This window comes from Oryzias latipes, chromosome 23 (genome assembly GCF_002234675.1).
Source record: "Oryzias latipes chromosome 23, ASM223467v1".
Classification (NCBI taxonomy): Eukaryota; Metazoa; Chordata; class Actinopteri; order Beloniformes; family Adrianichthyidae; genus Oryzias; species Oryzias latipes.
Genome location: NC_019881.2, coordinates 13,877,411 through 13,903,562, shown reverse-complemented (window position 1 = coordinate 13,903,562; position 26,152 = coordinate 13,877,411). Strand labels below are relative to the sequence as shown.

The following is a 26,152-nucleotide window of genomic DNA, read 5'->3' as shown; positions in this document are numbered from 1 at the left end:
CAATACTCAAACACAACTAGACTGCACAAAGTGGTTCAGTAAGAGTGTGATTCAAAGGTGACACAATCAAAGTTTGAAACAGTCTTCAATGCTACCATGCAATTGTTGCTCAACTCCAAAAGTACAAAGAAGTTTATTAAAAGCTGAAGAATTCTGTCTCATTTGCATAACAAAACCACAATAACAAACGTATTTTTATCATAAAAATCTCAGAGCTTTTTTACGTCGATAAAACCAGTAGGGCTGTAAACGATTAATGGACTTAATTGATGAATCAACTTATGTTTCTAGGATCCAACCTGATCAAGTTGTTAATCAAATCTTGTTATACCATTAAATCCTCTTAAAATGAAATAAAATCGATTATATTGGTATTGGAAAATAACATTTGGGTTGGGCCGCAGTTTATTTGATTATAATTTTGAAATGACGAAGTGCATCACAGTGGACAACACAAAAGTGATGCTAGCAAAAAATGATCAAGTCATCCTTACAGTCCAATACGTGGAAACACTTTGTCTTTGCAAAGACATGTTAATGTTCAAAGACATGTTAATGTGGAAAAACCACAGTGGGCTGAACTTTATGAATCTTAAACGTGAATGGATTTGCCATTGATTCTTGTTTGTTTGTACACATATCTAATTTACACTTAATTATCTTGTCAGAAATACAAGGAGTCTGGAAAACTTCACCTGCACTGTTCAATATTCAAGTATTTCTCTCCGAGTCACACTGGTTGAAGTTTTGGCCAAAGATGTCCTGGATTGGTTTTAGGTCGGTGAATCGGATCGTTAAAAATAACCCAAATCGACCATGGATTGTATCATTAACCACAAATTACAATATCAATCAAATTGTTGTTAAAATGAGTTAATTCAACCCCACAAACCAGGAACAACACCACAAAAACATGCTGCTTGTGCACACATGCATTTAAATTGTAAACCAAAACCTTAAAGTCCTCACAAACAATTTTCACTTTACTTTCCAACACAAAAATGTAATGACTCTTTGTCCACATTAAAATAAGCAACATTTGCAGGACTGTGATATTTTCTATTTATGACATTAAAAAAAGCATTGGAAGCTCCAGAACATGTCTGTGTGACAACCACCACCTTGAATCTAGTAAAAGGAGGGGATAAGGAGAGAGACGGGAGACAAATGGGCAAACATTTAGAGGTGGAGGCACAGGGACATTGAATCCCCTTTATTGAAACATCCCCAATACAAAAGAGGATGGCATTAATGTTTTAAAAATGAAGCCTTTAATTGCAGCTTTAAGGCTGCAACAAACACAAAGCTTTATGGGAAAACTGATGAATAAACAAGAAGCAGCTAATGAAAGTGTGAGGCCCACGTTTGGCTGGGAGCCATGTAAAGAAGCGGCTGATGTGAGGATGATCTCATCCGAGCGGTGAGCAGCATACCGCTAACATAACAAAAACACGCACGCTCTCACTCGCGGCCTCGCTTACAGAAACCACTTGCTCGTGTTGGAGGCAGCACCTTAATGCGAGCAACAGTGGCACAGGCAGGGAGAAGGGTAATTGCTTCATCCGCTGGTGTTCGACAACAACAAAGCTTCACACCGTTACAAGGGCTGCAGTTTCAAAAGGCAAGTGTGCTACTTTTTTTTTTTTCTGCTCTCCACAATCAGTCCTTCAGGGCAGCCAAAAAAAGCACAAGACGCTGGCTCAACAAGGCAGGCAGCACTCAAGACTTGTATCCAGCATAAACAGCAGCCGCAGAGACTAAAATGTCTGTCTTGTGGAAATTATTTCTGGGTCTTTTCATGCAAAAGTGCAGAAGAAATGACTGTGAGACTCACCGTTTTCTTTTAAAAGGAGACTTTGGTACGTCTGCTACTGGTATCGTCTGCTCTCCAGGTCTGACCCACATTATCGGACCGTCGTCGCTCTCCGTGGGACACATGTGACTTAGACTGGAGAGCGTCCCCCAAGGGAGCGTCAGCTGCAGACACACAAAAAAGTTCGGAGTGAGAAAGTGGCCAAGTCTGATTACAATGTCACGAGAGACTAAAGTCACTCAGTTTCTGTTTCATCAGGGACACCTATGTGCTGAAGATTCATAATGATTCCACATTATTAAAAACACTGATCAAGTGTTCGGCTTCTCATCTATTGTTTTATAAAAAAAAGTAAACAATATTTGGGTGTTTTTGCCTTTTAAAGTCTTAAAGTGCCATCCTATTCATCTTTTAATTATAATTGAGCGGTTTTTAACCATAATCGAAAAGTCTGTGTCATTTTCTGTGACAGTTTATGAGCCAGATATCAGCTCAGACAAGGACAACGAAGACGTACATGGATCTAGTCGTCTGCATCAGAATGGGGCAAAGCAGAGAACTTGTGGCTTGTCGTAGTAGCTTCTAAGTCGCTTCTACAAGCTTTTTCTTTCCATTTGTTACTGATTAACGCCGATTTGAACAAAGAAATACTGAGAAATGCACACTTAAACGTAGTTTTCTTTAAACATACGTCCTCCACTATGAGAAAAATGCCCAAAGAAAATGTTGAAAACACCAAAATCCCAACTTTCATCAGAGTCGGGTCTTTAACAACCAACTGGACCATCCAATCAAAAAAAAAGGCTCCAGTTCTGTAGCAGTGTTTTCAACAAGTAATCTATATATCTAAATATATTTTAAAGCATTTTGACCCCTTCAGAAATATTTACCTCTTCTAACATCATATAAAATTAGTTTTTTTCCATAACTTCATTCAGTTGCATACTTTAGTGACCCTCCAAACCTTAAATATGGTCGGTTAACGTTAAAGTTCACTGCTCCTCCTTTAATCCCCCTTTTTTATTTTCCCACATCCTGTCAGTTTATCTACCAAGCTGTTGTTCAGGATTACACTCTCACCTTTAGGAAAGGAGACTCCTCCAGCATACCGAGGAATTCAGGGAAGTAATCCCCAACCTCCTCATCCACGGCTCCCACCAGGCTGATCTGTCTCATAGCTCCCGCTCTGTACGTGCCGTGACTGTATGTTCTCTTCACCTGATAATGAAGATTAGACAAGATCAGGATACACAGATCTACTGTTGATTAAACACAGCAACAATAATATTTTCTCTATTAGGACTTTGACATTGAAACTGAGACTTTAAAAAAACATGCATATAGAGGATGTGTGTTGGGTGTGAAAATAGACGTTGTGTCGGCGGGTTCACATGGCGTTTCTGCTCCACCAATGAATGTGACTCACTCAGCAGACTGTTTGCTGCTTTCCACTTGGCTGACAGAGCTGTGTGCATGTGTGCGACTGCCTTCCCCTCCGTCCTGAACAGTGCCTCTGTTAGTGCATGTGTCTGCCGTACGTGCAGCCTCTTGCCCTGCGTGCTGCACTCTTGGCGGATCTGGATGGGCGAGTGTGTGCGTGAGCGAGCGCATTGGTGTGTATTTGTCGAATCCTTGGCAGCGCGCCTCCAGTGAGTCACCGCTTGACAACGAGGCGGAGATAAAGGGAGACAGAATGGGAGAGAGACGGCGGAGAGGAAGAAGAGTCCGGAAACAGAGTAGAGGAAGAACGCGGGGAAGCAAAACAGATGGAGAGGAATGGTGGTGAAAATAAAAAGATGGTTAGAGGAGACGAGCTGCGTTAGGAAACACAAGCTGGGGAGGGAGATCACAGCTAAATAAAAAAAAAATTAAAGAAACACCGGAAGAAAATAGCTAGGGCTGTAATAATTCATTTGACCTACGATTTTATTCATTCATTCATTCATTTTCTATACCGTTTTGTCCCTTTTGGGGTCACGGGGCTGCCGGAGCCTATCCCGGCCACAAATTTCATAATTTGTGGTCGCTGATACAATTCATGGTTCATCTTTAATGATCTGATTCAGTGACCTAAAATCGATTCAGAATATCTCCAGCCAAAAATTCAACCAGTGTTTTTACACACTGAACTGTAATGATTGTTGATCATTTACTGCTGCCATCACGTGTGTGTTGTCCACTGTGATGCGCTCGGTTGTATGGTGTCAAAATAGAGCCTAAAGTATTGCGCATCAAAACAGTAAAACCGCGCATCAAAACCCCAAATCTGCGAATCAAAATGCATAAATTGAGAACCAAAACCCACAATTTGCAACCAAAAGCCTTTCCCCAAAGCACAATCCTATTTCTCAGCTGCCGATTTGTTTTCTCGCCATTCTGAAATCCTGTTTTTGAGTTGCAGTTTTATTTTGAAACTGTCTTTTTGAGTTGCGCTTTTATTTTTTGAGTTGCGCTTTTATTTTTTGCGGTTTTGATTCTAAAACCTGTCGACACGTAAAAACAGCGACATGTCAGTCAAGGGGAGGGGAGGCGGGACATCCCTGATATCCAGAAGCTCATTGGCTACCGAATAAGACCGAGTCTTACGTCAACAGACCAGTTTAGAATGTGCCGGTAAGTTTCTCATGTTTTTCATATCTTTTACTATATTAAAATATCAAAATTGTACTTTATTTAACCAGAGGACGCCAGCACATTCAGATGAGGAGCTCCCCCAGTAGCTGCTAGTGAAAAAAGATGTTAGAAAGTTAGATGTTGCATGACAAACTATCAGCATTGTTCTCCTGTGTTAGCATGCTAGCTAGCTCAATGCTAGCGGGGTATCCAGCTCTTCTCATGACTTTTGTGGATTAAACAAAGTCGATTTTTTACCACAGTGTCAGGATCGGTCATGTCAACCTGGGAATAATTGCCCGTGGATTGTCACTATGGTTAATCAAATAGTTTTTTAAGAAGTACATTCATGTATATATAAGGTTTTTCAATATTTCCTTAGGGATTACACAGATGGATTGAACAACAAAGCAACATATTGCTGCAAGAAAGTGACACCTTTCCTAGTTTGGGATCAAGTTAATCCCTATTTAAAATAAATAAATAAAAGAAACACAATTTTTATTTGAAGTACCAGAGCAAATTTCCCACAGGTGGGATCAATAAAGTTTTTCTGATTCTGAACTGTATTCCAAAATAATTTTCTCAACCTTAAAGATTGCAGGTTAACACAGGAAGTTACCTTTCACAATATGCAGCTACTGAGTAGCAATTAAGGTGTGTGTGTGTGTATATATATATAAATATATACACACACACACTCATTTTAACTGTCTTAAATACATTTTTCTTTGTGTGCAGGATGCTGTGGACATTGGACGACAGACTAACTTAAACCAGGCAGAGCAGGAAACTGTTGGAGTTGTTGTTCCCTCTGTGGCTTGTCCTCTCTCCTCTCAGACCTGTTCAACCCTTGTGGGACATCAGAAAACCATGGCCAAGACATTAACATTTATGTACTGATCTATGCATGTCATCACAGCAGGATGTAACAAAAACTAACAATGTGAACAGATCTCATCTGCCTTACAAAATACTGCCCCCCTTAAGAAAATAAATGGCTAATAATCACCACTGGTATTTTGTAAAGCTTCATTTTTTAATGTTTGACCATTGAATGTGTTTTGTACAAAAGACTGATGGTTTTGCAAAGATCTTTGAAACACAGAGTCAAGTGCATTAGATTCTGTGAAATTCTGAACCACAATTCAGAGAAATTAAAACAACTGTTTTTAAAACTCCTTAAAAGACTTGAGGTGGAAAAGTCACTGTTTTCGTACAGGCACTAAGAAATGGGAAGCAGACAGTGTGGTCAAAATGGACAACTATTTTAAAGGCTTCTCTTTCAGTTGACAGGAGATGTCTGTGAGCCTGCTGGACAGCCTTTGCATCACACTGGGACGTCTTTGGGGCCTGCATCTGGAAAGAAACAAAAACAGCAAAGTTAATTAACCAAAAAAAGAAGAGAAAAATTAAGATTAAATTTTTTTCATTACCTTAAAGAAGATGTAGACATCCACGTCGTAGCTGCCTCAGTATTCCTGCCTTTTTTGTTATGGTATGCATAACAACGGCCCTTATAGAAAACAACAAACATTCAGCAATAGTCAATTTTAAAACCACCACCCAATTAAATATACTAATAATTCTATTGATGTCTAATACTGGAATAATTTTAAGTGGAATAAAACACGTTTTTGCTGGTCTGCTACAATTTACTCTGCTCTGGTTCACTCGAATACCGGACTTCTGCCAGTCTGCATAGTGCAGACGCATACATTTTGAATAATATGGCACAGCAATATTGTTTCTCTGTTCAATAATTCCCTCTGTCTGTAAACCCTGAAAAATATTGAGAAACCTTATAGGTTATAACATATTTGATTAACCTTGAAAACCTTATATATACATGAAAGTACTTCTTAAAAAACTATTTGATTAACCATAGTGACAATCCACGGGCAATTATTCCCAGGTTGACATGACCGATCCTGACACTGTGGTAAAAAATCGACTTTGTTTAATCCACAAAAGTCATGAGAAGAGCTGGATTCCCCGCTAGCATTGAGCTAGCTAGCATGCTAACACAGGAGAACAATGCTGATAGTTTGTCATGCAACATCTAACTTTCTAACATCTTTTTTCACTAGCAGCTACTGGGGGAGCTCCTCATCTGAATGTGCTGGCGTCCTCTGGTTAAATAAAGTACAATTTTGATATTTTAATATAGTAAAAGATATGAAAAACATGAGAAACTTACCGGCACATTCTAAACTGGTCTGTTGACGTAAGACTCGGTCTTATTCGGTAGCCAATGAGCTTCTGGATATCAGGGATGTCCCGCCTCCCCTCCCCTTGACTGACATGTCGCTGTTTTTACGTGTCGACAGGTTTTAGAATCAAAACCGCAAAAAATAAAAGCGCAACTCAAAAAATAAAAGCGCAACTCAAAAAGACAGTTTCAAAATAAAACTGCAACTCAAAAACAGGATTTCAGAATGGCGAGAAAACAAATCGGCAGCTGAGAAATAGGATTGTGCTTTGGGGAAAGGCTTTTGGTTGCAAATTGTGGGTTTTGGTTCTCAATTTATGCATTTTGATTCGCAGATTTGGGGTTTTGATGCGCGGTTTTACTGTTTTGATGCGCAATACTTTAGGCTCTATTTTGACACCATACGGTTGTTTTCAAGTTATAGTAAAACAAACTGTCTCAACCCAAATGGTATTTTCTAGGCCTGCACAATAAATCGCAAATGTATTGTTATCGTGATATCAAGCCGTGCCATATGCCTATCGCAAGAGATGGTGAAAATTGCATTTGAAAAATGAAACAAAAATTGTTTTTGTTTTTTTTTAATTGTAAAGAAAGAAAGACTTTCAAAACAGCTAAAGAAGAATCCTGATATACGTGTTTTGAAGAGGGCATGAAGTTTTCCATGTCTACATCTAAATTTTTGCAAACTGTTGGGCTGTTTATTCGTTTTTTCCACCTCATTTCAAAGCATCTGTGCTTTAAGATGAACGACAATGATGACTAAGAGCCTGGAATATTTAGCCCACACATATAAAGGCAGAACTTTAAATAGCCTCACTGAGTCACTGACCTAAATACTGGCAGAAAAAAAGCGTGAGAGTTTGTGTGCAAACATGGAGTTCACAACTGAAAGCACCAGCTTCTTTCCCCTATGCATACATTTATCTGCACAATTTTAATTAGCTGGTCTTCTGGAGGTATTTCTGTATGTGCGTGTTTACATGTGCATAATTTAACAGCTCAATAATCCCCCGTGCTGTTTGCAAATAGATCAGTCTCACATCAGAGGCGCATTCTGATGAAAATAAATAAATAAATTTCCTCAAATAGACACACCGCAGCTGTCTTTATTAAGTGAAAGCAAACAAAAGAAAATGGAAAATCTGAAATCAATTATTTTCCTCTGCAAAGTATTAGACACTTATCTTTGCTCTACATCATTCCAAGAATTGTTTGCCTCATTAAGAGCTAGGATTCAGAAATAGGGACTTAATTATTAGGTCAAAATCCTTTCATGCCATACTTTTGACTAATAAATGGATTTAGGACTTAAAAAAATTAAAATAGCTCAAACTGTAATTTTTGTTTTTTTTGGTTTTAAGGATGTTGTTTTAAAGTTCAATACATGTTGACAAGTTATAGTGACATTCATCATTTTGGAAACAATAATTTAAGCACTAGTTTTAGTTTTTATGAGGATTTATTAAGATGGGCCAACTTGTACTAAGATAGTTTTCTCACTATGTTGTAAAATGAGTCATTTCCAGTTTTTACACTTTTATCAAAATGAATTACAAAAATTATTTTTCTTAGAACTGGTAACAAATACATGATATTAGGCCTACAATTTCATCTAACAGTTGCTTTTAGCTTATTTTCCCATTTTGAGTCCTTGTGTGGAACTCCTTGATAAGTAAAAAGTACTTGCTGCATGGAGAGATCACTTTACTACTTTCTAGTGATTTCTTTCTTAAGATTGGTGTTTTTGCAGTGTAGACGGCCCTGTCCTTTGTGTTCGATCATGTAAACTCACTGACACCTCGCAGTTTTACTGGCATCTGTTTTCTTTTTTAATCAGCGTCTGTATTTCCTCCATATAAATCTAAGGTCCTTAGGGGAAAGTCTATTAGATCTCTGTCACCAGCGTGCCCTCTGGTTAAATCTGTAACCGCGATCCCTGTCTTTCATCACTTCACACTAACGCAGTCTTGCACCTCTCTCTGACCCTTCTGCGACCCGTCCACGTCTTCCTCAGATCTTAGAGTCTCTCTTTGAAGGAGTTACACTCAGTCAGACGATAGACTGCTAAGTCTATTAGTCCATTACCGCTCTTGCGTCACAAAGCTTCTGGCTGCCTCAAATACAACTGGACACACACTTGTTGGTTAAACATGATTTTGGCTTAGTTCCGTTTAAAACTAAGCAAATCCACAAGCAAAGTCACTTTTAAAGATATAACAAATCTCCTCATCAAACGTAAGGCAGGTATAAAGAAAAAACACAAGCTTAGTGAGAGAAGCTGTTTAATTGAAGCTGTCATTTTTACTCAGATTTGTTTCTATTTTCTTTGTAAATGCTGCTGGCTCCAAACAAAGATCTGATCAACTGCTTCCATAGTGAATACAGACTAAGCAGAATCCCTATGGGGGAATAAACAGAAGCAAACAAAGTGTCAAATGGAAGAAAAAAAAGACCATTTGAAATATCTTTTTAATTGAGATTTCTTTAACTTTTTTGAGGCACAACAGAAGAGGACTAATTAAAAGGTGCTTACCTTTTAAAGACAATTTTTGTCTAATTATTTTCATCCTTCAGTAATACCATCTATTTATACAAATTTTTCATTGAAAATTTTCAAAAGTAAAAATGAAGCTAGAACAAATTTTAGCTATCAAAGACAGTTTTATACTTTAAAAAAACTCTTAAATTACAATTAAAAGCAGCCTTTTACAAATCAAAATACATCAATAATTAAATCAAACTGCAGTTTTCTTCTTAAGGCTGATAATTTCATGATAAAACAGGCAGCTCAGAGCCTTATATAGGAAGTAGGCTCTGACCAGATTGACTTCTGGGAAATATTTCTAATATATTATAATATTTTATCCTTTTAAAAAATTTCCATTATGGTTTCAGTCTTTAATAAAGGGTGACTTGCAAGACCCGTCTGTCTCATTTATAGTCAGTGCAAACTTCAGTGTTGCTACATGTCACCTTGCCTTTTAAAGTGCAAACAGCTGCTAAAGTTCTCCCCATTTTGTCTTCAACATCACCCAAACAACAATTAAATCTAATAACATGTTGAACTAAAATGGTTTTAAGAGTGTGTAAAGTAAAAATGCAACTAATTTATTTTATTTATTTGCACCTCCATGTAGCTGTAAATTAATGTTTTATTTTATAAAATTGTCAACAAAATAGGGAGTTTTGAAACAAAACAGTATAAAGGAGCAATTTCTCTGAAATTGTTTACATTATGTTGTTAAATCACAACACAATGGACTTTGCATGTTTGCCCTCAAAATTCTGGTGTTATTTTCTTTCTGCTCTTGGTGACTAAACAAGAACAAATTACTTCTCAGTTTAGACACGTTGCGTGTTAAACTGCAGGCTTGCTGTAAGAATGCAGAGTGCTATAATCCCCACACGATCATTACCAACACTAAAAAATGGGTTCAGCAAAGTCCTGAAATCAAAACAGACGCACAGCAGCTCCTGCGCCTGCAGTCACATTCTGAACACCACAAATTTCCTGTCGACTCCAGAAGAACAGGAACCTCAACAACAAAAGGCACTTTTCTTTTTGCTCTTTTCTCTTCCAGATTGAACAAAAAACAGGTGTAGAGTCAACCAGGGCTACAACACTACAGAAGGAAAAAGAAAATGCAAAAGAAGAAACATTAGATGAAACTAGGATGAAAAAAGGGACCTTCAGGACACGATGGAAAAATTAGACTATAGGTGATTAATCTCTGTGTACACCTGTCCCTGTTTATACATCATCAATATGCGTGGTCACATCTCTGTCTATGTGTGGACTGTATATCTCTGTCTCAAGGTCACTGCTGGGAGCTACGAGTGAAGAAAAAATGAACAAGGCTAGTGGACGATGACGTTATCCCTGCAAGGAACATTACTCTTACAACGGACCACACAAGCCACCGAATTACAAGGAGAGAACAGATGAAACAATGAAAGTTCACATCTTCGATTAGTTTAAAGTCTTTCTGAGATAAAAGATTTACTGTCCCAATTATTGGTGAATAGTAAACAAATGCTGGTCTACCTCAAAGAGGTTATGATTACCTTGACGCTGAGTGTCTCAAAAGGGAATTCTGGCTAGTTTTGGGCCATGAATGGTGTTTTATTTACATCACAGACATTACATAACTCTAAATGGAAACGACTCACTGTGATCATTTACTCAAAGTTAGATCAATGATCAAATATAAAGAATAAATGCATTCATATTTCAAACTGAGCGGCAATGTTGTGGGTCAGTAAAAAAGGTTTTCAACAGTGATCCTCCAACAGCTTTGACTCCACCAAGCATCAGCAGCTCTTCCACAGCCTGCTGCTTTCTTCTATAACATCCGGCTGGCTCTGCATTAACTCTCAGTTTCTGTTTTCAATTGAGTTCCTTTAGATCATAATATCTGAGATGCAAAAAAACATCTTTGGTTCAAATTTTTAGACATGTTTTTATATCCAAAAAAAGAAAAAAAGAAATCTGATCTTAATTTTTTGCACTTCTTATTTTATATATTTAAAAGTTTATGGGTGTTTCTGAAAATTAAGTGGTTATTTCTATAACAATTGTGCTGATCTTTCTTCTAATGCACATTCTGTGTCTTAACAAGCGGGATAGGAACCACTTAAAGTATTATTTTAAATCATTAACTAAAAATCATTTTTAAAATGTATTTGAAGCAAATCCCCACACTTTAGAATAAACTTCCTTTGAAATGGCAAATACAAGAATGCTTCATGTTATCGTTTGTGTACAAATATGAATGTGTGCATATAAAGAAAATAAAAAGTAAATAAAAAGTTCTACAAATTAACCAACAATAGAATTGGCCAGACCTATAAAACATAAAAAATAATCTCCTGGCTTTATGTCAAAATGTTAGTATTGATGTACAAAACACCACAGCAAACATTTAACTCAGAATTTTGACTGAAAATGTTCCGTCCTGATTTCATAAACTCATCTTGAGCTTTGTACTTTACAAGAAAACAGTTCACAGTTTCAGCAACATTTGCCAGCAGAAGTTTGCAACAGAAACAAAATCCAATCTAAAGTTCCACTTTAACCTCTTAATTCATCTCCGTGTTTAAAAAACAAGCAGAAAAAAATCGATGTTTTAGTTTGAACAGGAACCACGTATCGACATGAAATTTTTGTTTTCCTCTTTCAAATTTCAGTTTTTCACCATCAAATTGCCCTGAAGTCAAGGTCAAAAACCAAACAGGGATCAAACACAGACTTTTGCAGTTCATTCTGTCCAAAAGACAAAAGGATCAAACATTAAGACATAAATGCCAGACCCTGCTCCAAACGGATGATTAAAAGAACAATAATAGAACAAGCTCACAGCAGCTACCTACGATCTACTTCCACCCCACATTTCACCACACCTAAGGGTCATTTCACCACAACACTAACACTTTAAACTGACAATATTTTTATTTGCTTTCTTAACGTTTTCAAAGGGACTCAATAAATATTGTTGAACAGTTTTCCCAGAACAGCACTTGACCTAATTTCAGTGTTTTAAATCTATTACATTAGGCTATTAGATTAGATTTGCTTGTATTGTCATTGTCCATTGTACAATGAAATTGATATAGAATAACCTGATATTAAAGTTTCTTCACATTTAAAGGACCCCCACAAACAATAGTACCACTATTAACATCTTGTCAATGTGGAACTGCATTAAATGCTAAATATTTATACCAATCAAATCTTGATTATTCCCTGATCACCAGGTTTAAACACTCCACATCTTCAAACTTTAAAAAAACCAAGAACAGAGGAAACGGGTGACACAAATTCAATCCTTCTGACAAGCCTTAACCAAAATTCTCTTCAGCAATAATTGCCTTTAAGTGGTAATTAGTAATCAAGTCCTGTTAAGTAAATAGTAGCAATTGAGTACGAAGTTATTGGTACATTGCTAATTTGCAGGCCTGCTAATCATTTTGTGCGTTTGACTGACCTGAGTGTAGAAGTTTGACATGGTGGTAGTTTCTATGTCTTTCTTTCCCAGTATTTCCATTTTGACAGGAACTGATGGGAACTTGGTTGAAAAGTAATCCAAGAAGTCTGTTAAGTATTTCGCTTCTCCATGGACAATTCCCATGACATAATGAGCTGCCTGGGGAAAAAACAGCAAACAAAGCAATGATTTTTTTAAAGAGCAGGATTAAACAATAACACATAAACCCTCAAAACTTACTACTGGTTCAGAATGCACCAAGAATTTAAGATTAAAGTTAGATTTAAGCAGAAGTTTTAATGAAGCTACAAAAAAACCCACAGGGGCTTTTCAAATCCAAGCATGTGGTACCTGTGACGTGTCCTCGCTGAATGCCAAAGTGACAAATTCTTGAGCAAATCTCCGTCTCTGGTCAGCTGACAGAGAGGAAAGCTGGGATGTGTAGGCATGAGCTATTAGAGCCCCTCCGTTAGGCTGGTTCTCTATATGAATGAAAGAGGCAAACTCTAGGCCTGCCATCCCAGGATAGGCGCTCTGCAGGCATGGTTTTGTTGGAAAGGCAGCCTTCATCGAGGACGAGACGTTGGGTGGATAGGAGTCAAGATGTGAGATCTTATCATTGGGCAAAGGGCAAACGGGTAGAGGGGATTTAAACGGAGACAGAGAGAGGCGGTTTGTCAGTTCTGAGGAGGAAGAGTTCGTCGACAATAAAGGACCAGGAAGAAGAAGAAGACCAGCACAGATGGTTTGGCAGGAGCGGTGACACATCTTGACTCGCTTATGCTTTTCTCCTTCTTTGTGTTTCTTTTTCTTTTTCTTTTTCACCTTTTTGATTTGCAGCTCCTCAGAGCTGATCTTCGCCTTTTCTTTTTCTTCTGGAAAATGAAACGAGAAAAATATTAAATGTGTTGGAGAGCAAATTCTGTGATGGCCATGAAAGTCAAATCCCACCAACAAGTAGGGAAAATCACTTTAGACATCACAACAATCAAAAAATAAAATTCCAGAAACCAAAAAAAAAAAACCACAATTCCAAAAAAATGAAACAAAATACAAATGAAAGACCTTATATTTATAACAAATCATATTCTTTGTTACTCAAACTCAAACACATAATTACTTCTGGATTTTTCATTCATCCAATCAATTTGATATATAATAAATTAGTTTGTAACAACAAAAGAACTGTAAAGAGCACAAACCAAACTCCAAACTCTAAATTACTGATGACTGGCATCAAACCACACATTTGACAAACAAAACCTAATTTTTTAAAGTCATTTGGAAGAATATATGACATTAAATACTACTCAAAATACATTAATACTGTGTGAATGAAGGACTTCATTTAAATGGATACGTTTTTCAAGTTGAAAACATCTATATAATGTATGTGAAGACCACTGGTTTGCATATTTTCAGTTTAGCTGGCACTTCATATGTTACAGAAAAATGGAGGACAAAATGAAGAACAGGGAGAAGATGGATCAAATGAACGAGTGCAGCAAACAGAGGGAGAGTGAATCCCTATTTTGTGATCCAAGAACCCTTCAAGCCACATGTCACTCCTCCTCCTCCAATTCTTCCCAAACACAAACGTTTGTTATCAAATATAATTCAACATCAACCCATCAAGCCTATTTTGTGACAACAAAACCATTGCCCATCAATTGTTAGGAGTTTCTATAGTTATTGAGACAAAGCTCAAGATCAATTATATCTCTTTGCTAGAATTTTAATTATTTGCCTTTGAGATCTGGGGACTGAGTGTTCACTATAATTGCTTTTTGCTGCTATCTTACATGCCATTGCTTTCCTAATTGTAAGGCAAGAATGAACAAAATTCATTATCTTTTCTAAAATTCCAGTGAGTGTAAACAATACAATAGTAAAAAAAAAAAGAATAATTACTTTAGTTGATGGTATTCTGGGTAATAATAACTTTAGAATATAGAAAACGGTGTGCCGTTTCTCTTTTAAAGCAATAATACACCCTTGTTAAAAAGCACACATTTACTTGACCATCTGTCAAATTAATCCAGCTTACATGGAAACCTCCAATGTTTGATTTAAGCAACATTACTTAGTCAAGTCTGTTTAAAAGACAAATATATGTGTGCATTGTCGATATTTATAGCTTTTAAAAAAACACGTTCAGTTCCGAACATGCTCATTTTTGCCAAAGAAGACGTTAATTTAATCAAACATTTAATTGAAACTGAAACCTCAGAAAAGGATATGATTCTAAATAGTCTTTTTTTGCAGAAATAGTTACATGCAAAGAGGTTTTTAAGACAAATTTCCCCTTTTTCTCCCTTTCAGAGATAAAATATAAAAAATTCCTTATTCTCTAAATTGATGTTTAAATACTGTTATTACATTGTATGATACTGGGGCAAAAAAAGATTGAGTTTAGCCACATCACCATTGGTGTTCACACACTTATCCCCTGCAGGGTTGGAATTATGGGTATTTGTCAGACGCATAAAAGCCAATGGAGCATTACCATCAATTGGTTATATTGTCAGTGTGAATGGACTCAGTCACCTTCACAATAAAAAAAGTTCAAATTATAAAATGCACAAATCAGGTAAAAGTAGCAGCCAATATGTTATTTTAAAAACTTGAAATCCAATCCAGATAAACCTTAAATAATCTAACATTTACACCATTTTCATCAATTATTCTTAACTAACATTATCTACTGCCTTCCTAGAACTTTCCTGAGTGCAGATAGCAAAAGGAGCTGTTCTTTCCCACAAAATCCAATGAAACATCCATCAAAAAACAATAAACTGTTTATTTTTGGTCAAAGTCAGCTCAAAAATCTTTGCTATGAATTTACATCTACCTAATATATTTGTAGCTTTTCTTGCACACACATCACTGACGTCTGGTCAAATCTACCATTCGGTGTGTGTGTGTGGTTTTACTGAAGGGAGTACATTACACTGCTGTCAAAAGGCATTTTTCTCCCCCAATCCAAAACACCCGCGCGTGACTCACTTTCAGTCTAATTACTGTTGGACCAAACTTGATTCTGCAGTAGCCATTTGTGATTCATCAAAGATGCTATGACCTACAGAAAGTTCCCCGACAGTCAGACTGTTAAAGGTTTCCTCTAAAAAACATCCTGGAAGTTCATCAAGTAGAGGCGGTCTGGATTTTAAATATGATCCTGGCAGCTCAAACGTTTTGGCTCAATGTTTTTGGTAATCAACACCGTCCTTCTGTGATGGTTGTGCCTCAAAACTTTGCCACAAACCGGGACTAAACAGGCAAACTACCGTATATACTACCGTATATATATTAGGTTTAAATACCCATTTATTAAAACAGAATTGTTCCTAATAATATGAACAAATTAAAACAATAAAACATGTATCCCTCATTAAGAAGAATCTTTTTACTTGAATTACTCCTCATTTACAATATCCTTTTGAGTCCCACTTAAATCATCTTTTGGTCCATTGTAAAAGCGTTCCCAGTACCGTAGCCTTTTCATTACGATTACACTGTTTTTAGCCAAAATCTAAAAAACCTGTCTGGGACATAATTTCTGCAGAGCAGCAGTATTTCATTAGAAAATTCGTCTATGAGATGTGGGCGGGACTTATGGTGCAGAGCAATCCAGCGGTTCACTTTTAAGCCAGATGCCACCCCGGACGAGGAGAACTAAGATTTTAATGGACCTACTCGTCTGCAAGTGGATGCATCAGAAAGGAGCGGAGCTGGGAGCTTGTGGCCCGCCGATTGTAGTTTGTACATAACTACTATAACCTTTTTCAAACTGCATTTTTTGTCTGCTCCTGATTTACCACAATTTGAATTAAGAAATACTCAAAAACACCGTTTTAAATTTTAATTTTCTTTATATATGTCCTCCATCATGAGAAAACGCTACAAGAACATGTTAAAACACAATTTTTATTGAAGTGGGTGTTTAATGCTATTTCAAGTGTCTCTATACCAGAAAATACTGCTCATTTTTAATGTACGCACTAGCCAGTTTTGTTTTTGTTATTTTACACAAGATCCACTTAAGTTTGAAACACCAGCTATGTGAAACCTTACACAACTCAGCAAAATTACCAGAAATTCAAAAAGTACATTTTGCTCTATTTCAAATCTGATCAAATTAGATCTGAAGTAAATAAATCATAACTTAATGGGATAAGTCTGCTTTGACTGACCTGATCATTTGCTATGTCTTACTGCTGAAGAGAGGCGACTCAGGGAAGCCAGTTTTCATCATCAACCCTGCACTTCAGGCCTTATTGGAATTAAAAGAAAAAAGTCAGAGCTCAAGTTACCTTTTAGCTCCTTGAAATAAACTCTAGGGCATTAAATTATTTATTAAGTCAGAAAAAATGGTAGCTTATGGTACAAAAATAATGACTGACAGAAAATGCACTAACTGTTGAATTACTAAACTGTGACATGCATAACTAATTGACTGAAGTCTTTTGCCTAAATAGTCCAGATCTACGACAGCAGAGATCGAGATCAGATGAACACAGGCTTTAGAAAAGCTCAGTGGGTATAAAATAGTCTTAAAGTCAGAATGGTTGTCTGCAACATATTGATTTCTTTACTAATCTCCACTGTTGTCCTTTTCACTTGAATATTTAATACTACTGCAATGATTACAAAACATCATAGACACATTTCTAATGTTCCCTTCCTGTCTTCCCTCAGATCTGTACCGTAATTATAGCAGCGAATAAAAAATAAAAAAAGTCAACACACTTAAAAAACCTCCTTCAATCAGGGAGAGTCCCTACCTCATTTCTTTCTCTAATGATGCAGAATCTCTCTGGATTTTAGTGTGTCTATTATCGTAAACACACATGATTAAATACCAGACTACCTCGCAGGATGACTGTAGGTTTAACACACGCTCCCTCTAGCCTAACGTCTCTCATAAGACCAGCCGTCTCCTATAATGACAAGATGAATCAACATTACACGGGTTCGTGTCCTTTCTACGGAGTGCAGAAATAACGACATATCGCAGATTATCTCTCTGTAATTTTCATCCGCAGCCCACTGGTCATGGTATGTGGCTAAACTACCGCTAAGTCCTTGAAATGTCACGGTGTGGTCGGGACATTCCAGAACGGATGCCTGCCAGTCTGACAGAAGCTTTAAAACCAAAGGGAATCAATGGAAATAAAACTGGCATTCACAGGGACATACATCCGTCAGTGGTGCATTCATGTGCTAAAGGAAGCTTTAAACTTAAAAAAAGGAAAAGAAAACAACAAAGAGCCCTGCCTACAGGCAGGCGGCTGTGCTGGGATCAGATTACCCACACAGATGGAGGTGAAGATTACGGTCGATGCTCTACATATAATTCACAACTGTCAAAGGGTTAATGATGAGAGTTACTGATGCATTTACAAAGGAATGAAAACCTCACTGATAAACCACAGGGCTTATCATGGGCTTTTATTCATCTGGGTTTTGTTTATCAAAATGATGCTGTTGCCTACAGAACTACGTTTGACCGTAATCACCAACAACCAAGTACACAAAAGAAATGAAAGATTTTGCCAAACATGAGTTCCAGTTGGTAATAAGATCTCAAACATGTTTGCTTAAAGTTTTTTTTTTTTTAAACTGTAATGTTTAAAAACCTAAAATGAAAATAGTTTGTGTATTTTTGCTTGGCTGGTTTATCTTCCTTATCGGGCAACTTCATATATTCCATAATAATAAAAAAAACGGAGAATCCTCTAAATGAATATGATAAGAATGCCACTAAAGATGCAGAAGGAAAATTGGGAGTCTATCTTCTACACGTAGTATGACTATGCTATATTATATTTGATAGTAAAACACAGAGCAGAATTTAATGTCATGTAATCCTTTTGTGGGGAGGGCTGATTCCAAACTGCATAAGAGGCTGTTCTGTTATTTTGTGACATGTTTGTAGCTCATTTTTTTACTAGAAACATATCACTAAAATGAAAAAAAAAACTGTTTGCACACATTGTCACAACTAGGTTTTAATGTTTAATTATAAACAATAAAGCAGCAGGTATCCCTCAGTAGTAATTCTTGTGAAAAAACAATACATTTTGTATATCTTTTTTAAGAAAGATTTTAACCTAAAAATAGGGAAATGAAAAAAAAAACTATTTAATTAATTGATCCCAACAAATGAAAAAGAAAAGGAATTTTTATGTCATAAGACCTTTTACGATCATGCTAAAGTCTTTAAATAGATTTCAAACCAAACATCTGTTTAACCAATCACAGGCATGTGTTGCTTCATCTCCACAGGTCACTTGGTATGCACGAGGGCTTTCACAAACCTTTAATCGGCTGTTTGACTTCCCCGTTCTCCCTCTTGATCTCGTTTGTCAGTTTGTGCTTTTTCTTCTCCTTTTCCGTCTCTTGTTCCTTGGCTTTCCTCTTCTCCGTTTCCTTTGCTTTGTCCTTGGGGGAGTGCAAATCTGTGAAAGTAGGAAGGAAGGATTTCAGAAACACAGGAGCAGAGTAGGTTCATTTGAACGCCTGAGAAACACGTTTAAATGTCAAAACTCCAGTGTTTCGCTCTGGCTATCATGATAAATTTTAAGTTAAATTTTAAGGCTACCCCCCCCCCCTTTTTTTAATCAGATATAGTCAGAAAAAAAAAGGATATTTCCTAAACCAAATTCCTTTCAGTTTCTCCCATTGTAATATAATAAACCCCATCAAACCACAGTAATGTTTCCAAGAAACCCTTCTTGCCCAGGTGTTCTAAATTTTCTATTTTTAGTCTAAGAAGTGTTTCAATCCCCTCCTTTGCTCTCCTCATAGCTTTTCCTTTTCCAGCACTCCATCTGACAGAGAGTCACACGAGTGCTGAAGGAGTGTTACGAATGGAGAAACTGGAGTCCACTCTAATTCTGCAAATTGCTGTGAGTGACAGAATCAGTTTAAAAACTAAAACATCAACCCCTTTTCTAACTATAAGAGTGCTAAGTAAAAAAGGCCCGACATGAACACTGCCCAGCCGTCATGAGGAAATCTGATTTTTCTTAAAAACATGTTTTTTAACAACAAAAAAAAAAGAATAACTATCTCACTTGACACCTTACTTCCTTTAATTTTGAATAAAGAAAATATTTGCAAAAGATGCCTCTGTCAGAGAAAAGAAAGGTCTCATTTTCAGACGTCTCTGCTGTCGACTAAGGGAGAGGGAAAGAGTTGGCTGCTGGATTTTCTGTCTGTAGGATCAAGAGGGAAAAGACTTTGAAGCCTTAGAAAAGCAGCAGGAGAATATCAAAGTCTTGTATTCACTTACCATAATATTGAAAGAAAAAAATTGTCATCCATTCTTTTGTAATAACTATATGTTGGAGAATACAGGCAGTCACAAATGTCACTCTTATAAATGTGGAACTGATTGCAGGTTTATGCAAAACAGATACTCCAAAATGACAAAACAACACACAGATTCCCTGAAGGTAGCCAACAAAAAAACAACAACATAATTTTCCACAAATGAATACCCAGTACAGACACAAGTCTAAGATACATAAAACACCTGCAGAACAAAACTGGTAAATTAGTCAAGATAACTTCTTTCTAAACCTTGAAACCGTTTTTTCCCCTATTGTAGCACTAACTGGTTTCAAACCAGGACACAGCAGGTCTACTCTTTAAAAGGAAGCTCAACTTAATATTTCATTCTGGCATCTAACAGTTTATGAAACCATTTTAAAAAACGCACGAGAGGTAGTAAATTATGATGTTTGCGTTAAAAACAATATCATAATGGAAAAGTTGTATATTTATTTATTATGTACATAAAGGAAATTGCAGCAGAATATAAAAATGATTACAGAAAAATGTAGTCAGCAAACTTTATACCTAAAACTGATCTGCTCCTATTTACTCTTATGTTACTGCTTGAACAGAACAAAGCTTAATGTATGAATGGACTGTAGAACGCACATGAAAGATAGCTGAACAGCAAGCAAAAGATCAATTCCCTGGTTGCCATGGACATATGGGAAGTGTACCACAGCAGTCAAAAGGTGCTGGGTGGAGATCACTTAAAACAATAGAAGCTCAGATTCAATTCAGACTTGGAAGGGAGTGTTCCCAAAGTCTATGTGCTACAGAGCAGACCATCTCAGTAAAGATGAAGAAGCTGCTCAAATCACAACCTCTCTAGATTTTAGACATTAAGGGATTTCCTGATGAGGAATTCAGCTTTTTATGCTCAGAAAAATAGTACATTTTCTCTCATGGCAATCAGAATATCCACAGCTTCAAGGTCACGTCACTGTGACTAAACATTAGTGTACATTATTAATGTATGTAACATTTACCGGTAGTTTTACTGACACTTTAAGTCTATTCAGATAAACTGCTGTGACTTTGAGGCCTTAAAAGTGACTAGGTTAAAGCTTTTGTTGTAGATCAAAAGGCCTTTAGATTCTTTTTTTTATTTTGTTTATTTTTGTTTTCATTCAAGCCAGACACGAAAATAACTTAGCCAGCTGTCATTGTAAAACGTTTCAGAAAAGCTCCTGGGTGCTCATTCAGACACGACACCGACCTGTTCAGCTGCCTTTTGATCAAATGAAAGCAATGCACGTCTGAAAAGGCCTTTAAACAATCAGTCTGCCAAGAGCAAGGCAGAGCAGACACAGTGAAACTGGAGCTAACAGAGAAACAAAAGCATGCATGAAGCTAGCAATTCAGAGATTCCCAAACAAATCTGGGCTGTGTTTCCTCGCAGGTTTGGTTTGTCTCACTCTGGGACAACAGGCAAAAACGACTTCCAGCAAAATCCTGCCACCGCAGATGGTCATTTCATCCAGGCAGGTGCACCAATTCAATGCCTCCTCGGGCAAAAGGAGTCTGCAGAAAGATTCAAGGGCTTTTGAGAGATGCAAAGTGTCTGTTTCTGAAATAGCAGAAGCAACAATGAGTGCTTATTTTACATCACTGTAACAAACCAGAAAAAATAAATAACATCAAACACCATGAACAAATGAATTAATCATAAGACCTAAAAGCTCTGTTATGGTCAACTCCACTGTGTTCCTTTAGTTTATGTACACTTTATCTTTTCCGCTGTAAGTTTTCTTTGTCTTTGGTCTAGTTGTTAATCAATTTTGTCAGTCACTTCGCCGATTTCATCTCCAATAAAACAGCAAAAATCTGGAAACTAATGATGCTACTGCAATGATTCCATTCTCACACTGAGCTGGTATGTTGCTCTAAACGGTACGGCTGGACAGGTATTGTTAGTTTGGGGATGTGAGGGGCTGTAAGCTAGCAGGAGAGAGTGTAAACAGATGGATGACAGTCCTGTCCCCAAATCAGTTGTGAATTTCTATTGAACTAATGCCGCTCTGCAGAAACTAGGTCCTAGAAAACTACTTTTTTTGTTGTTGTTGCTACAAACAGCAGAATCATAATCAAAAGACTACTGGGAATGATTCTAAACTAGATCAAAGAATCATCTGAGTTGGTTTTTAAGGCTTGGTTAGTCCTGGGCTCAAGCACAATTTTTTTTGGGAAGAAATGTTGTGCATCAGTGAATCTTTAATAAAGCTGAAGTACTGCACACACATCCCAAGCTAGACGTATTTGCCTTTACGAGAATGCTCCTGCATTTATTGAATTAAAAGAAAAAAAACGTCATATCTGACATTTTTAGCAAGTAAACAGCTCACTAAAGTGAACTTACATTTACCTGTCCCAAAACCAGAGAAAAATGAATGTGACAAGCAGGGGTCTGTTTACACGGCAGCTTCCGATCATGTTTCAGGGCCACCAGCCAACAGCACATCTCACCCGGTGTTCGACGTGACTACAGAGTGTTTGGAGAGTGTCATGACCCCTTAAACCACCCAACTAGAAAAAAGGGTGACATCATACTCTCACGCACACCACACTGACATATTCCCACCCACCTGTGCCTTAACACACATACACGAATAAAAAAATAAAATACTACAAGAGGTGTGACACTTAAATCAATGTAATAATGAAGAAACATTTTACAAGTAATTTTTTATTTATTTGTTTTTTGCCCACCTTCACACACAAAAATGATAAGTATGTAATTGTTAAGACATACAAGTAAATCTCTATGAATTATTAGTATATAAGAATGTATTTCGTTTGTGGTCCTAGATCACGTACGACGTTGTAACTGATTCTCAAACCCTCCCGGGGTTATAGAGGAGGGGGGCGTGGTAGTCAACCAAAACACTTACCCCATAATGACTATGACAGCCGCCCTCAATGGCGGGTGGCTGTCATATTGTTATGACAGCGCATAACACCGCTTAAGACCCCGACGACAAACTTCTGGCTTACACCAGGACATATAGGGGGTTTAAAAGTATCTGTTCGACAGGCGGTTTGTCTAGTTCAATTCAACAAAAGCGGGTTGAACGGAACGAGAAGCGTCGTGTATTAATATTACGTAATGGACACCGCTGCACCGCAGCTCGGGAGCAGCTGCTTACAATACAACCGGCGAACTCCAGTTCACCAACGGGTGAACGAGCGGCGAACGCGGGCGGCCATGGTGCCCCCCCCCCCTCCCGCAGTGAGCGCGTGAGCTGAGCACGTTCCAGAACGAACTTCCATCGGTAGAACTACGTTAGGAACCACAGAGTGGATTTTGAGTTAAAGCTGAGGAGAAATGTCCAGAGAATTAAGCCAACTAATGAACTATTGTTCACATTAATTATTTAACGCGATTTAAGTAAACTATTCTGATAAATCAATGATTAAGAATGCCCACCTTTGGCTGGAAATGCGACCTCTCCATTTTCCCTCTTCACTGCTGGTGAAATGTTGTTAAACCTACTGATGTCGTTGTTGTTGTTGGCTACGTTACTCCCCTGTAGGGAGGTCAACAGTTTGTGTTTCTTTTTCTCCTCCCCGCCTCCTTTTCCCTTGTCCTTCTGTTTATCTTTGCACTTTGGTTTCGAGGAAAAAGGCGCCTTATGGAGGAAGAAGTCGCTCTGTTTGAAGACTTTGTGTGATCCGCCGCCGGCACCAGGCATTGACGGGTTGCCGCCGCCGCCGCTGCTGCTCTTCGCCGGGCTAAAGCTCCACAAACCCGCGCTGGCGTAACTCTGCTGCTTCGCGGACTGCTGGAGTTTCTCCTTCCCGCTAGAGTCGCTCTCCACGCCTCCGTCTCTGCCGAGTTTCTTCGGTTTAACGCTCCTCTCCTCGACTCGGACCTTCTTGGGCGGCGGCGATGTAAAATCTCGGTAAGGTTGGGAGCGGTAGTCCGGGGCTCCCTTCACCTCGGTGGGCTTGCCGAACATGCTCTTGACGGAGGTTACGGCGTGAGGTACGACGGCTACGGCTCCAGTGAGGTGAACAGAGCCCTGCGTGTCAGCCATCTTGAGGCTTCTCTCTGTTTACTCTCTTCCCCAACGGCCACTGCTGCTGCTGTGGGCTTTTTTTTTTCCTCGCGACATGCAAGCAGACTAAGAGGGGGCGGGACCTTAGTTGATTGACAGCTAGTTGGGGGCGGGGTTAATTGGTGCTGGAATGAAGTCTCTAAGGCGGAGCTCAGCAACACAAGTCCATGCGCCTACTGTTATTTATTTCTAACACATGAAGAAATTAATCCAAACACTTTTTAAATAAACACAGAAAAAAAATATTAAAATATTTATTTATAAGTATAAAGACCCACTCAAATAAAAATAAAAACTCTTTTGGCGTGTTTAACATGTTCTTGTGGCATTTTCTCATTATGACTTGAGTAGTTCTTTTTCAAATCGTTGTTAATCAGGAACATAAAAAAAATGCCGTTAGAAAAAGAGCTTTTTTGTAACGTGGGTGCTACAAGCCACTCCATTGTAATCTCATCCTGTTTTAGACTACTTCATCCGTGTACAGCATCGTCCGGGCTGGGATCTGGCTCAAAACTGTACAACTGGATGGCTCCGATATTGCTCGCCATTTTTGTTGCACTGCTAATGCTAGCTTGGAGTTGTGAGAGGCTGTAAGCTAGTGGTACAACATGTAAACAAAGGGATGATGGGAAAGGAGAGCAGGGTTACTCTGTACCAACATTCCCGCCCACAACTAAGAGGCAAATCTTTGGATGAACTATTGCAGCTCTGCAGAAAAGATGTACTAGAAAACGACACAGGTTTTTTGATTTTTGCTAAAAACAAAACAAAACAACATAATCACAAATAAAAGACCACTGGGAACCCTTTTGCAAAATATCAACAGAGGATTCAAGTGGGAATTTTAAAATTAATTATTCTTTTTCGGCATAAACTTTGGTAACTAAAACGTATTACATTTTAGCAGAAGCATTATATTAGAGGGCTACACTACACCTTTTGCATTGACAAGAGTAGCCAGCAAAGGAACATGCTTCGCATCTTCCGTCCACTCTTCATTCGAGGATGAGCTCATCAGTCTGAATTGTTCTCATGCAGAACCGTGAGTCATCCGCCTGTTCACATGTTGATTTATTGAGATGAAAACATTTTCTTCAATCAATCTGGCAGAGCTCCGAGCACAGACCGTCAGCGCCTAGCTGCCAACCATGAACGCTGAACGATTAGAGGTGCAGGTTGTGAAACCACAAGTCATACACAATGGGAACAGATTGCATGATGCAAACCAAACATGGAAATTTCATGTCTTTATATGTGTATGTTTTTTTGAGGGGGGGGGGGGGGGGGGGGGGGGGGTTTGCAAGTGCTGAATCCATTAAGAATGACAAAGTAAAACCTTAAAATAGAGCCGAGTTATGTTGTGCTGCAGCCTGCTGCTCCTGCAGACCCACTCAACACTAACTGGCTATATTTATGTCATTACATAATGTTAGTGTTCATTGGTTAAACTGAGGTGACCCAGTTAAGACGGGAACCTAGCTTCATTTATAGGATTCAAAGAGAGCAGACAGGGCACAGCTGTACATCCCTATAGTAACCTAAATTAAATAGCAGGTAAAAAGCAGCTCCCCTTTACTACATTATGCACACATTTTCTTCTATATTTACAAACTGAATCTTAAACAGCAGTTATAAACACTGGATATGATCCATTAAATAGCTGTACAGTTAATCTGAAATTAACATTGACCGCACCTGAGTGCCAGCCATTAATTACAATATGGGCGGCCTCCTGCTGTGCCTCTCAGTATGTGCAAAGTGAATACAAATGTGTAACCTTCCAGGTCTCTGTAAAGCAGCGGTCTGGTGTGTGTGTGTGGGGGGGGTGTATGTGTGTGTGTGTGGTTGGTTGTGCCACCTGCTACGGTCCTCATTTTAGTGTGCATGCAGGCGTCTGGGCAGATAATCCAAAAGGGGGTGAAAGCCTCCCGCTGAGACAAATACACACGCACACACGGATGTAATTATAAAACTCAAACTGGCTAAATCCATAAGTACAGTAATGAGGGCCGTTTTTGTGCTTCCATGGATTCAGGATTAAGTTAGTGGCTGCATGACTGGTTTGACATTTGAAAAGACATAAAACAGGGTTGCTGCTTCAGACAGAATAATAAAAAAAAAGGACACA

General features: G+C 38.1%; 1 protein-coding gene and 2 long non-coding RNA genes across 3 annotated transcripts in view; 1 reads left to right on the top strand and 2 right to left on the bottom strand.

Moving 5' to 3' along the window:
• The window catches only part of LOC101171296 (round spermatid basic protein 1-like), a 30,877-nt gene extending 6,744 nt beyond the window's left edge, over positions 1-24,133 (bottom strand). Inside the window, exons 1-6 of the mRNA XM_023952533.1 lie at positions 23,394-24,133; positions 18,946-19,086; positions 12,977-13,500; positions 12,626-12,784; positions 2,894-3,031; positions 1,835-1,977 (exon numbers count right to left, since the gene is read on the bottom strand). Coding sequence (XP_023808301.1) covers positions 1,835-1,977; positions 2,894-3,031; positions 12,626-12,784; positions 12,977-13,500; positions 18,946-19,086; positions 23,394-24,003 — 1,715 coding nt within the window. The 5' untranslated portion in view covers positions 24,004-24,133. The remainder of the gene's footprint in view (positions 1-1,834; positions 1,978-2,893; positions 3,032-12,625; positions 12,785-12,976; positions 13,501-18,945; positions 19,087-23,393) is intronic.
• LOC111946958 lies at positions 4,373-5,444 on the top strand. The gene is made up of 2 exons (XR_002872812.1): positions 4,373-4,426; positions 5,168-5,444. It is a non-coding gene; the product is annotated as an uncharacterized LOC111946958 (long non-coding RNA).
• LOC111946957 lies at positions 5,447-6,664 on the bottom strand. Its single transcript, XR_002872811.1, has 3 exons — positions 6,627-6,664; positions 5,863-5,942; positions 5,447-5,785 (listed from the first exon to the last, which is right to left on the bottom strand). It is a non-coding gene; the product is annotated as an uncharacterized LOC111946957 (long non-coding RNA).
• Positions 24,134-26,152: the final 2,019 nt, after the last annotated feature.